The following is a 13828-nucleotide window of genomic DNA, read 5'->3' as shown; positions in this document are numbered from 1 at the left end:
ACTATTCTCACTAGATAAAAAAGAGTAATACCATTTTTGAAGGTGTTTAAAAAATATTTATTATATATTTTGTATGTTTTAAAAAAAAATTATGAGGTGTTTAAAAAATATTTACTTAAAAAAGGTAGTAATAATCATTTTTAACCATTGATTTCTAATATTTTTTTTGAGAGAAAAATAATTGGTGGAAATAGTGACACTTCCTTAGTTAGAAATTAATTTATATGGTCCTACCAATTAATATGTGAGAGAAAAGTAAAGTAAATAAGGAGAGAGAGAAAGAGAGAATGAGAGAGAAGTGGGAAGCCCATTGTTTTTTTTTCATTTTTGATAGCTATGGGCATTTTAAGAAATGAATTTTGAAAAGTAATGTCCTTCAACTTAATTTTCACTCTTCCATTAGGTCTTGGACTTAAATATAAAAGATATAAGGATTTTGGACCAATTTTCAAATCGAATCGGGTCTAAAACACAATTCTCCTAAGATAAAAAAGAATAATACCATTTTTTAAGGTTTTTAAAAAATATTTATTATATATTTTGTAAGTTTAAAAAAAAAAAGAGGTGTTTAAAAAATATTTGCTTAAAAAAGTAGTAATAATCATTTTTAACCATTGATTTCTAATATTTTTTTGAAAGAAAAATAATTGGTGGAAATATTGACACTTTCTTAGTTAGAAATTAATTTACATGGTCCCACCAATTAATATGTGAGAGAAAAGTAAAGTGAATAAAGAGAGAGAATGGGAAAGAGAATGAGAGAATGAGAGAGAAGTGGGAAGCACATTGTTTTTTTTTTTTTCATTTTTGATAGCTAAGGGCATTTTAAGAAATTAATTTTGAAAAGTAATATCCTTCTTAATTTTCACTCTTCCATTAGGTATTGGGCTTAAATATAAAAGATATAAGGATCTTGGGCCAATTTTCAAATCCAATCGAGTGTAAAACACTATTCTCACTAGATAAAAAAGAGTAATACCATTTTTGAAGGTGTTTAAAAAATATTTATTATATATTTTATATGTTTTAAAAAAAAATTATGAGGTGTTTAAAAAATATTTACTTAAAAAAGGTAGTAATAATCATTTTTAACCATTGATTTCTAATATTTTTTTTGAGAGAAAAATAATTGGTGGAAATAGTGACACTTCTTTAGTTAGAAATTAATTTACATGGTCCCACCAATTAATATGTGAGAGAAGTAAAGTGAATAAAGAGAGAGAGAATGGGAAAGAGAATGAGAGAATGAGAGAGAAGTGGGAAGCCCATTGTTTTTTTTTCATTTTTGATAGCTAAGGGCATTTTAAGAAATGAATTTTGAAAAGTAATGTCCTTCAACTTAATTTTCACTCTTCCATTAGGTCTTGGGCTTAAATATAAAAGTTATAAGGATTTTGGACCAATTTTCAAATCAAATTGGGTGTAAAATACAATTCTCCCTAGATAAAAAAGAATAATACCATTTTTTAAGGTGTTTAAAAAATATTTATTATATATTTTGCAAGTTTAAAAAAAAAATGAGGTGTTTAAAAAATATTTACTTAAAAAAGTAGTAATAATCATTTTTAACCATTGACTTCTAATATTTTTTTTGAGAGAAAAATAATTGGTGAAAATACTGACACTTAGTTAGAAATTAATTTACATGGTCCCACCAATTAATATGTGAGAGAAAAGTAAAGTGAATAAAGAGAGAGAGAATGGGAAAGAGAATGAGAGAATGAGAGAGAAGTGGGAAGCACATTGTTTTTTTTTTTTTCATTTTTGATAGCTAAGGGCATTTTAAGAAATTAATTTTGAAAAGTAATATCCTTCAACTTAATTTTCACTCTTCCATTAGGTCTTGGGCTTAAATATAAAAGATATAAGGATCTTGGGCCAATTTTCAAATCCAATCGGGTGTAAAACACAATTCTCCCTAGATAAAAAAACATACCATTTTTTAAGGTGTTTAAAAAATATTTTTTTGAGAGAAAAATAATTGGTGGAAATAGTGACACTTCCTTAACTAGAATTTAATTTACATGGTCCCACCAATTAATATATGAGAGAAAAGTAAAGTGAATAAAGAGAGAGAGAGAGAGGGAAAGAGAGAATGAGAGAATGAGAGAGAAGTGGGAAGCCCATTGTTTTTTTTCATTTTTGATAGCCAAGGATATTTTAGGAATTTTAAAAAGTAATGTTCTTGAATTTAATTTTCACTCTTCCATTAGGTTTTGGGCTTAAATATAAAAGATATAAGGATCTTGGGCCAATTTTCAAATCCAATCGAGTGTAAAATACAATTCTCCCTTGTTTAATAGGGAGGCATGGTTTAGAAAAGTGCTTTTAAGAGATTTATTGAACACGATAAGAGAATAGCTGCAAGGATTAAGAATTTATTTTTATTCTGTATTAAAATCATTCACAGACAAATCTGCCTACATGTGTACCCCTTGCATTCATTAGCCACCAACTCATTTTAATACACCGAAAACGAAACCTTTGACCATTCCCAGAACGAGCCCTTTAAAACAGGGGCACCCTCTTCTCTCCCCCTCCCCCACAAAAACCAAACAACCAAAACGAAGCCACCCAAACAACCTCTCTCTCTCTCTGCACTGCCAGTGAAGCCTTTCCCTTCAGATGGAGCATCTCTTCTCGACCATTTTCTCTCTTCAACTGGTAATTAATTTTCTTTCTCTCTTCCTTTTTCTCGGAAAATTCACTTGTTCGCAATATGGTTGGTATGATTTTTGATTGTTTGGCACATGCTTATGATCACTATATTTAGGAAAATTCTAACTTTGATATCATCCTATGCTCCATCTCCACCTTACATGCTTCAAGTACAAAGAAAAATTCTAAAAATATTCTTGCTTTTAACTCTACTCCCCAGTTTGATCGTTTTCCTTGTTTGCTGTGTTGATCAAGAATCTTTGTTTTTATTTATTTATTTTTTATAATTAAACATTTATTAGCATCCAAAAGTGGGTAAGAGGTTGTCTGAGATTACGATATTTTCTGCATGCAGTGTTGTCAACTTTAGCGCCTAGTATTTTCTTTTATCGCATGGACGTGAAAATGATTGAAAAAAGAAAAGAAAATACTAAAAAAATTATTTATTATGTAGTTTCAATTATTTAAATTATGTTTGGTGTTTTAGAAATTTGAAGTAAAATACAAGAAAAATAAAATAGAAAGAAAAAAAAATTAAAAAAATTTTAAAATAAATTTATGGTCAATACATATCTTTATATCAAAATTATATTACTTATTTTAAGTCTTCTTATAAAGCGTTGGTCTTTGGAACTCAAAATTTCCCATTTCTTAGGTATAACTGCGTCCCATACGATCTATTCCCAAAATCTTTTAAATCACGAAAATATTGTCTAAACATTGGTATTTGAGTCATTCGATCTTTTCAAAATGTCTCAACAGGATCGATTTCAAAATATGGGAGGTGTGGTAGGATAGACGTGCGTATCATCCAATACTGTATTAATCTTTATATAAAAATAAGTTTTAAAAAGCATGTAAAAATAATTCCATCATTTGTTTGGCTTTTAGAAATGAGGCATTAAAATAATAAAAAAAACAAAATTATTAATAAATTAGTTTTATATTCTCCTCTAATCTCAACCCATTTATTTTATAATTTGAAAATTTATAACTTTTTAATTAATTTTAATATTTTTTTTCTTTACTTTTCATTTTTTTCACATATTTTTTTCTTAAATTTTTTAGAAATGATAAAACTCTACAATTCTTAAATATAAATTCTGATTAAATAGAAATAAACTAGAAATACTTATGCTTTTACTTATTTTATATTATATAAAAATTAAACTAGGGATTACAATGAATCGTGTCTTGTCATAGTATGACATGGGCATGACTCAAACATGACTCGTTTGTTTGTTATGTACCTATTCAATTATATGAATTGACATAAAAATAATTATAATTTATGTAATTTTCCTCAACTCAAATCTAATATCAAATAGAAATCAAATAATTTTCCCTACCTCATGTCATTTTAGGGATGGAAATTACATTCTCATCCACCAAATTTATTTGTGGAGACCTTATTATTTCCTCACCACCTCACTTACCCATGGTAATAATGTAAATTCCCAACAAACCTACTCATAAAGGATATGAAGATAGCTCTAGAATTTAATAATTTTAAAATTTCTTAAAATAAGTTTTCTAATAGGAACAAATCTATCTTCTTGCTTAGGAGAGTTGTAAATATAATCAATTTTACCTTTTTATTCTAATTAAAAGTATTTGAAATTATTGTTTTGCCCTCCTCTTCACTCTCAAACCCCTACTTCAATTTTTTTTAAATAATTAAAATTAAAAGAAGGAAATAAGTAAGGAATAGGAATAGTTTTTATTTTTATTTTTTAAACTTAAGTTTTAAATTGGGTTTTTTTTAAGATTTAAGATTTAAAAAAAATAAAAAATTCTATTAAGTCAAATTTGTCTGAGTAAAAATGATAAATTAAAAATCTAAAAAAAAAGGAAAAAAATATTGTAAAAAAATTATTAACAATTTTACTGCAATTTTTTCCCTCTATACCAATAATTTAGGTTATGTTTAATTCCCAAAAATTTTGAGGAAAAGAAAATAGAGAGAGAAAATAAAAGGAAAGAAAAAGTGAAGAAAAATAAAAAATAGATTTAAACTCAATAAAATATTTTTATATGATTTTTTGCACTCATTATTTCCCTATTATATAAAAATTAAATAATTTATAAATATGTAAATTTTTTATAAATGTTAATTATATTTTATTTTCTTTTGTATTTTTCATGATGAAATTAAAAATGAAAAAAAAATTCTTGGCATTTTTTTTCCTTAGTACTTTCTAGAAACCAAACCTAATATATAAATAATTTTTATTTTTTAACAATTTTGAGTGCATAAATAAATTGATTTTGGATGCATTGGTAAAAGTAAAACTTAATTAATGGAATTTGTGGAAAATACCAACCATAAATCTTTAGTTAACTTGTAAATTAAGATAACCTTAATTAATTGAACTTGGGGAAAATGCCAACATTTCAACTTGATCATAAATTAAGTTGACTTGTAAGTTAAGATTAAGTTGGTTAAGTAATGTACATTGAGAGCATCAATAATACAATCAAAAGTCAAATAAGAAATCATTTTTCTTTTACTATAAGGAATTGAGTTTAGGAAGTTTTTCTTAGCCTATCATGTAGAATCACGTGTGATGTTTTGGGATTCTATACCATTTAAATTTTAATTTATTGGTTTTGAGTATTTTAAAAAGATAAATTTTTAAAATTATAAAAATTAAAATATTTGGCAATTCTCATAATACTAATGTACCCTAGTGCATACAATTGCCTAACTACCTTATTCCTCCGACTTCTTTAGCCACTTCTACTGAATTGTAGTGTGGAGAAGTGTCTTCAACGGTGGACTAGGCCCAAGTCCCTTGGAAGGGGGCGCCGGAGAGGGTGAGAGCCCCATCGTGCTTGGACCTTGTCGCACCATGAGGCGCTATCGGCGAGTCAGGTTTTAGGAGTTCTTTTGTCACCCTATAACTAGAAATTGCAAGAAGAAAGGTCATAACGTATAAAGTCTTTTTGACTATCTCAGTATCTCCTCATAATACAAGAGAATACTAGACAGATAGTTTTTTCGATTCAGTCTAGTGAAATGGACCAGGGTGAACGATTGAACTAGATGAACCGATCAATCATGATTTGACCAAAATTCTGATTGGGCTACCCATTATTCTAGCCCATGTCCCTTTTTTCCAAGCCCATGTACTTCCTCTTACGGTGTGAAAGTATCAGTACTACATAAATGTTTTGTAGAATTTTGTTCCTTCCTTCCAAGCTTTGTAGAATTCTGTCCCTTCCTTCCAAACCTATGTACTTCCTCTTATGGTGTGAAGCTCTGTAGAATTCTGACTTGGGACATGTGGTTTACAAAATGAACATAGAACACCAAGTTACACAATTATATGGTTAATAATATGAAATATATATATATATATATATATATACTCCTACTTTAAATTTTTATCATATAAAATATTTAAACAAATATAAATATTTATATATACTATTATTTGTATAATAATTATTAATTATAAATATAAAATAATATAAATTAATTAATATAATAATTTTTATAATTTTTAAAATAAAAAATACATGTATATGCAATTCAATTAAATATTATAATTTTCTTTTCATCTTAAATATATCCTCATATATGTTCTATTTAATAAAATTTAATATATTAATACATTTAATTTGATATATCAAATATAAAATATTATTAAAATTTTTAATTATGTGTATATATATATATATATATATATTTTTTTTTATTTAATTTTTTATAATTATTTTTAATTTTATTAAAATATAAATTATATATTTATGACATCACTTGTTTGACTGCTATTCAACAATTGATTTGACTAGTGATTTGTAAATCGATAACTTTTTGATTCAATATTTGATTTGATTTTGAAAATATTGGAGAAAATGATGAAAGATTGATAAAAAATTTTAATATATAGATACCCCTTATTGAAATTCTTAAAATGTTTTTCAACACAAAAATACATCTATTTCCCTTTCATTCTTCCTTCATTTCTTCTCTTTTAATGTCTCCTTATTCTTAAATAAAATTTAACAAAAGAGTTATGCCTTTCATTAATGGATAAAAAATAATCATATCTAACGATGTTACAAGTGTACAAGTATCTTTTTTATACATTTTTTTAAATTTCTTATCACAGTTTTTTTAGGTTAGAAGATAGAGGTTTTATGATTATTTTTATGAGTTCTAGGGTCGAACATTTTATAGTTGTCCCAACCATATACCTTCAGACGCTCTTAAGGGCATCCAACCCTATACTTTCGGACACTCTTAAAGGTGTCCGATGTCTAACATTCAAATATTGAATGCCATTAATTTCAAGTTTTTTTCCCTCTATTTACATTGAAACATTTCACGATTTCTTATTTATAAATTACATCTACATTTTTTTAATTGTTTCTCAACTATTTATATAACAAGTTTTTTAAGGTAGAGAAAAAATAAGTTACGAGTCTTTAATTTTCATGTGGATGTGTAAATAGGGGATGTAAAGGGAGTTTTGGAAGATTCATTTATAATTATTTATTTATTTATTTTTAAAATCAAAGAATCCACAAAAGTAAAATACCTTGTTGTACTCTAAAACGACCATTTTAGAAAATTTTGGCGCCCAATCATGATCCCAAATGGCATGACAAGTCCAAATAAACAAAGGTTACCAAACATGAGTTGGTGACATAATTTCTATTTTTAATAAGAAAAACACTAGAATAAGATGAGTACAAAAAAAAAAGATTCCGAATTCCCTCCTGACATCAAGGCCAATGTGACATCAAATTCAAGGTTGGCCCATTAACCAATTTGTCCCATAAAAAGAAAACCCATTTAACAGCACCATCTATTTCCATATTTTCCTTCTCCAAAACCGTTTCAGATTTGACGACAAATGGTATCCATGTGGCTCTCCCTCTCTGTCTTTCTCTCTGTATATGTGTATATATTTATATATATATATATGGTCATATATGAATGAGAAATGAGCCTTTCACTCTCCACAAAGCCAAAACCCCATTCAAAGCCCCTTTCTCTCCCTCTCTCTCTCTCTCTCTTTCTCTCTTTCTGCTTTCCCACTTCTCTCTGTCCCTGCAGTGAAGCCCTTGTCTTCAGAGCAACACCCATCTCTTAAAAATGGTACTCTTTCTTTTCCTTTTTCTCTCTCTTTCTTTCCTTTTCTCGGGAAACTGCTTGTTTGGTTTGGTAAGTGGGTGGTTTTCTGAGGCCACTGAAGTGGTTTTCCGATGATCCAATTCTTGAATTTTCAATGATTGTTTGATTTATTTATTATTATTTTGTGTTTGGAATCTCTCTCTCTCTTTCTCTCTGTCTCTCTCTGCCCACTCTGGAATTAGATATTATGCGCTGCCGCCCACAGACCACAACCACCTTATTTTAGTTTTCAAGCATACTATGTTCTTACAATATTTTCTGAGTGATTTTATGTGTACTCCTCCTATCATATTCCTAAAATATGATAATTGATATTATTAATATAAATTAGGAAATGATTTATTATTTATTGTTTATTATTATAATTAATTTAACGATATAAAAGGCAAATAAAAATGATAGAAAAAATATTTGATAAGATTTCAAATTTATGGAGGGTAGAAAACGGAAGAGGATAGGCCGAATAACATTGGCCATTTTTAAAATTTTATTTAATGAATTTAAATAAATTTATTTTTGAATAAATTTTTTAATATTATAGATGAAATTAAAGAAAATAATTGAGTATATTTTGTCTTGGGAAATGGAATGTGACTTGTAGTGATAGAAGCGTGTTGCTCACGTGCATGTTGAGTGTTGGTTACTAAATGTGGGGTATATGTTACGCTGAGGCGCAGGTCAGCGGAGAGACGATACTCCTGACGGCGCCAATGTCGTTGGATGGAGAATCGGACGTCACTTACAGAGCGCCGAACCTGATCCGACGGATTGTCAGTATTTTCAAGAATGTACGGCCCGGATCTGATCTCACCCGCTTCCAGGCACGTACGCCCTTCTCTCGTTTATTTATTTAATAATAATTTGATTCTTTTAATGTACGAATTCCACATGCTCCAAAACATGAAAAATGCCAATCACATGTGAAAAAAATACAAAAAAATAAAAAATAAAAATAAAATTATGGAAGAATAATTATGTTATTATGGAAGCATCCTTGACTTGTGAGACTTATCTTCCAAAGAAGTGAAACTTCTTTTTGAAGCTTCATAATTCTTTTTTTATTTATTTATTTTTATTTTTAGACTTGGAATGGAAGGAAAGGGAAATGTTCTTTTAAAGCCTAATAATTTTGATTAGTATGAAAGTAAAGAAAAATCTATTTTCTTCTCTCTGTCACTGCACTCTGCTTTCATGTTTTAAGCTTTGTAATGTGCTTCTGTTGACTTGTACCATGAAGACAGATTGTAGTTACCTTGTGGCCCATCTCCCAAATGCTTCCTTTTGCATTTCTATACTGGATATGGAAGATATAGTGATGTAAATTTCTGCAAACTTTTAGGCATTTTAATGCTCTTATGCAGTAGAACCTTTGGTATTAATTTCTGTCTTCTGATATCAGTGGTCTATGGAGGTTGTGGATTACTCTTTTAGAGCTTTTAATGGTAGATGGCGAATTTGATGTCTAACATGGCTTTGTTCATTGAGTACAATGTTTCAATATTAACATTAATGTTGTCAGTGTGGCATGACAGTCGAAGTTGATGATGATGATGATGAATGAATGAATGGTAACGCTATGTTGTGTTCTTTCTGCAAGTTCAGCTGCCCCCTCTCTTCAACATGCCCAAGTCTCAACTTCAGTGTTATGGCGAAACAGTGTATTGTGTTGGGAATGATATGCTAAGTAGGTGCAGTAAGGCAGAGAGCTCTCTTGAAAGATTTGCATCAGTCGTGGCTTGGAGCATATCTACCACACGGCCTCTGATATTCGGTGTTGCTCCTTTCAATCCCATTCTTGGAGAGACTCACCATGTTTCAAAGGGAACTCTCAATGTCCTACTTGAACAGGTAGTTTCTTTAATGTTTTGTGCCTTATATTCAATGTTTTGCTCCTTTGGCACTTCTAAAAACATGTTGTATGCAATTCAAGAACAGATAACTTTTTTTTAGTGGTTTTACTCGAAACAAAGGACCAAAAACAAGAAGACTAAAAACATAAAACAGAGGTTTTTTGGTGAATTTAAAATGAACAACATGCAACTGTAGGAAACCTCACTCAAAAGATTGAGCTTGATTCAAACTGAACCGCAACTAGTTTTAAACTAGTCCTGTATAAAGTTGTTATGGGCTGCTCCTTAAGGTGAATGTGCTCTTATGCTTCATCTTTGCAGGTTTCGCATCACCCACCGGTGTCTGCCCTTCATGCAACTGATGAGAAGGAAAATATTGAAATGATATGGTGCCAATATCCTGTTCCCAAATTCTATGGTACCTTCACTATAACTTGAGAACATTCATCTTAACATGGAAATTGTGATAGGCCAAAATTACTATTGTTCATTCTAAATCCATAGACACCATTCATGCTCATGAACGAATTAGCCGAGCTGCACACTTCTTATTGATCCTTTATTATCAAATCCTAGTATCAGTTTCTTGGATCCTTCCTCATTCATATTTTCAGTGTAGTAGGCTATAACGCGAATTGTAGGTTGTATGAGTTCTTGTAGATTCCTTCCTTGTTTCTGTAATATTAACGACACACTCCAGCCCAATCCCAATTAGAGAAATTTCCTTTTTATTTCTCACAGCAGATGCTTTTTCACTGTCCTGATTGTTTGAAGCCCATTGAGTGCAAGAGGAAAATTGTCTGCTTGGTGAGATGATACAAATGGTTTAAGATATGAAATCCTTCCGGGACCTAGCATTTGAATAATTTTAGCTGGTAAGAATTCATACATACTCCACAAAGGTTGAACTAGATGGGGTGTCTCTTAACATCTTTTTCTTGTCGCTTTTGCATTTTTCTTTCTCTCCATTACTTTGTTTTTCTCCTACGAAGACAGCCTTTTTGAAAACCAAGATCCTAGGAATGTTTTTACCATTTGAAGTGAGGTGGAATCCATAGTGAGGAGGTTCTAGAGGGCATTTGGAGAGGATCTGTTAAGCTTTTAGTTCTGCTTAAAGGGGGAATTCTCTCATTCTTGATAAGCAGAAGCAATATGTATAAAATGTGCTATGGAGGGGGGTATATAAAAAAAACCCTAAAAAGCTAAAGAAGAGAAAAAAGATCCCAAAGCCAAGGCCATGGGAAAAGGCCTTAGGCCAATCCCATCCCCTGATGACATCCTGAGAAGACAAAATCCCCAATCTAAGTGAACCTATAGCCTGTGAAAATGAAGTTAAATGCTGATAGCTCCCCCCATAAAGATTCTCACACAAAAGACCTTTCCACAGAAAGAGGCCCTCCTAAGGAGGTGCATAAGAACATGGTATGGTGATGTAGAGGGGGTGAAGGCCCTTGGAAAAAGTGCCATGGAAAATGACTTGAACAAAAAAGGGAACCATTTCAGAGCACTTCCAAGCTAAGGCATCTTTACCATTCATTCTTGTGGTACACCTATAGATATAAGACTGTCAAACTCTCCACTTGCTCAAGCTTTCAATGATGATAAAATCTGATAGATCTCAAGTTCCTATACTTCCTCTATCTACACACTATACATCAGCAATCAGAGCTTCTTGATAAATTGCCAAGGCAAACAAATCCAAGGAACAATATTTAAGAGCACTTTCCTCGCACCAGATTTCATTTCAAATTTTACCATATGACCTTTGTCCACAGGAATATTAGTTTGATCATAGAAAGCATCACAACCCTTACTAATAGCTTCTCAAGCCCCTCCCCTGTTTTGCCCCTGCCGTCTTTCAAATACCATTGGCCCCCTTTGCCTAAATGTGCTATTAGGACTGAGAGTACTTATACTACTAAGCTTGGAGAATCGCAATCAACTGACAAGTAAGCTAGTGTCTAGGCTCTTCAAATTAAGAATAATTTGCATGAAGGTCCAATGCGGGAAATCTTGAACTCTGAAGAATGAGGCAGATTATTTAAATTCAGTGAGTGATCCTACTTTTGCACAAAGCTTGAGAAAAATGGAGGAAACAATGTTACAGGAGCCCATTAACTTGGTAGGCATCAAGATTCAGATTTTAGCTTGGATATATTGAATGACTCCAACATTTTGTTACTTTAACCAATTTGAGGTAAAACTTCTTTCAGAACCACAAAAGTGTTGGTATTAACCTTCTAGCATCTGTCATTTGTCACGTTAGTTCTTTTTAAGGTTTTGAAACTATTCTGATAACAATTACTATACTCATAATAAATTGTTGCGATTTAATGAACAGTGTGACAGTAATTATAATGATTGTGACTGTGAATATTGGTCATTGGTCTGATGTTATATTGATTCACTGTTCACAACCAAAATGTTATCTGTGTTAGTTTTTATGGATTGCAGAGACAAATTCTCTCTGTTTTATGTTTTATTGTTTTAGAATAGCAAGCCACTGGCAAAATTTGTATACTGAGAAGTTTAACAAAAATAAGGCAGACTTTTTATTAAGTATTTTTAATTCCATTTACACATTTGTTTTCCTAAAATTTGATGTTGTAGGTGCTTCAGTTGAAGCCGAGGTACATGGGAATAGGCAGCTGAGGCTCCTGAAGCTAGGTGAAAATTATGAAATGAACTCTCCAAGGCTCTTGATCAGGTTTCTTCCAGTGTCCAGTGCTGATTGGGTTGGTACTGTCAGAATCCGTTGTCGAGAAACTGACCTTGAAGCTGAGCTATGTTACAGAGGCAGTTCTTTTCTAGGTCGCAGATCAAATTACAGATCTATTAAAGGAAAGATTTTTGAGTCGTCATCTTCGAAGACAATATATGAGATTGATGGCCACTGGGATAGGTATTTCGCTTACTGGGTACAATTCAAGTATAAAAGCTTTCTCTAATTTTGCAGTGGTATTAGTACCCTCGGGCTTTAACTGGAAAGGGGCTCATGTTTCTCAAATTTTAACCATAAGAGAGAACTCTACAGAAATGTTTTTGCTTTAACAAATTTATTATTGCCAGTGTTATCTTTGAGTAGTAAATGCATTAAAAAAAAGTGTTCATTATATTTCCTAAACATGATTCCCACAAGTTAAGATTGACAGTTTTTTTCCCTTTAACATCAATATGCAGGACTGTTTCAATGAAGGACATCAATAATGGGAAACTTTCAATCATATACAATGCAAAAGAAATGCTTTCAGGACTGAAAACCCCGACTGTTAAGGATCCAAAGGTATCAAATTCTAACTCAGCGCTCCAGTTTTTTGCTCATGTCGTGTTGAGTACTTAGGAAAAATGGTTTTCTCGTATCACTGACACAAGTGATCATATGTGGAGGTCCTCCATTGTTTTACAATAATGCAGTCATGAGGTTGACATAGATTCTCTTTGACTGGGCTCCCACCATGTGGGTCATGCATTCTCAATTGAGAGATCTAGATGGTTGGTTTTTCAGTGAATCTAAACATGATGATCCATTCTAGACCTCGTTCAGCTCGGGCTCAGTTATGGGATATGAGAGGATTGTCCTGTTGGTAGTACAATGTAAACAACGTACGTTTGCTTGTAACTGTCTGATTTTTACCTCTTTTGCATCAGGGAGTTTGGCCGAGTGAATCAGCTGTGGTGTGGGGTGAGGTGAGCCAAGGCATCATGAACAAGGATTGGGAGAAAGCAAAAGCAGCCAAGACAGCCATTGAAGAAAAGGAGAGGGAGGGGTTGAGAGAAAGAAAGTCAAGAGGAGAAACTTGGGTTCCTAAGCATTTTAAGTTATTTAGCGGCAAGGAAGGTGGTTGGGACTGCTTACCTATTCAAGACTTGGTGCCACCAGCCCCCATTGCTCTCCCTCTTTGATATGTTTCTCTCATTAGCAGGCTAGTTGCTGATCTAAACCTGATTTAGACCTTCACTTATCGAAATTTAAAGGCTACAAGTTATATACCTCCCTGTCTGTGAACCACAAGTGTAAATTATATCTCATTTTTGGATTACTGGAATAAACTAATCTACAAAAGATGATAATCATGAGGAAAATCGGCAGAATTTGAGAATTACTACGGCAGATTCCTGGAAAAAAAATGACGGTAACATACAGAAAGCACAACCACCATCAAATCTCATTTCA

At 31.4% G+C, this 13828-nt stretch overlaps 1 protein-coding gene across 2 annotated transcripts; it reads left to right on the top strand.

Moving 5' to 3' along the window:
* The first annotated feature begins 2533 nt into the window (after positions 1-2533).
* On the top strand, positions 2534-13757 carry LOC100255720 (oxysterol-binding protein-related protein 4B). Of its 2 annotated transcripts, none has more exons than XM_002265438.5 (7): positions 2534-2664; positions 8482-8625; positions 9407-9652; positions 9976-10072; positions 12265-12556; positions 12835-12937; positions 13303-13757. In XM_002265438.5, exons 1-7 carry the CDS (start codon positions 2626-2628, stop codon positions 13555-13557), a joined length of 1176 nt encoding a protein of 391 aa, XP_002265474.2. In that variant the 5' UTR covers positions 2534-2625; the 3' UTR covers positions 13558-13757. The 2 variants fall into 2 exon arrangements, with proteins under 2 accessions (XP_002265474.2, XP_019078748.1); XM_019223203.2 differs by lacking the exon at positions 2534-2664 and adding an exon at positions 7605-7768.
* The last annotated feature ends 71 nt before the right edge of the window (positions 13758-13828 follow it).

The sequence above is a fragment of the Vitis vinifera genome, chromosome 11 (genome assembly GCF_030704535.1).
Source record: "Vitis vinifera cultivar Pinot Noir 40024 chromosome 11, ASM3070453v1".
Classification (NCBI taxonomy): Eukaryota; Viridiplantae; Streptophyta; class Magnoliopsida; order Vitales; family Vitaceae; genus Vitis; species Vitis vinifera.
Note: the sequence above shows the minus strand (reverse complement) of the source record. Positions and strands in the feature narration are given on the sequence as shown.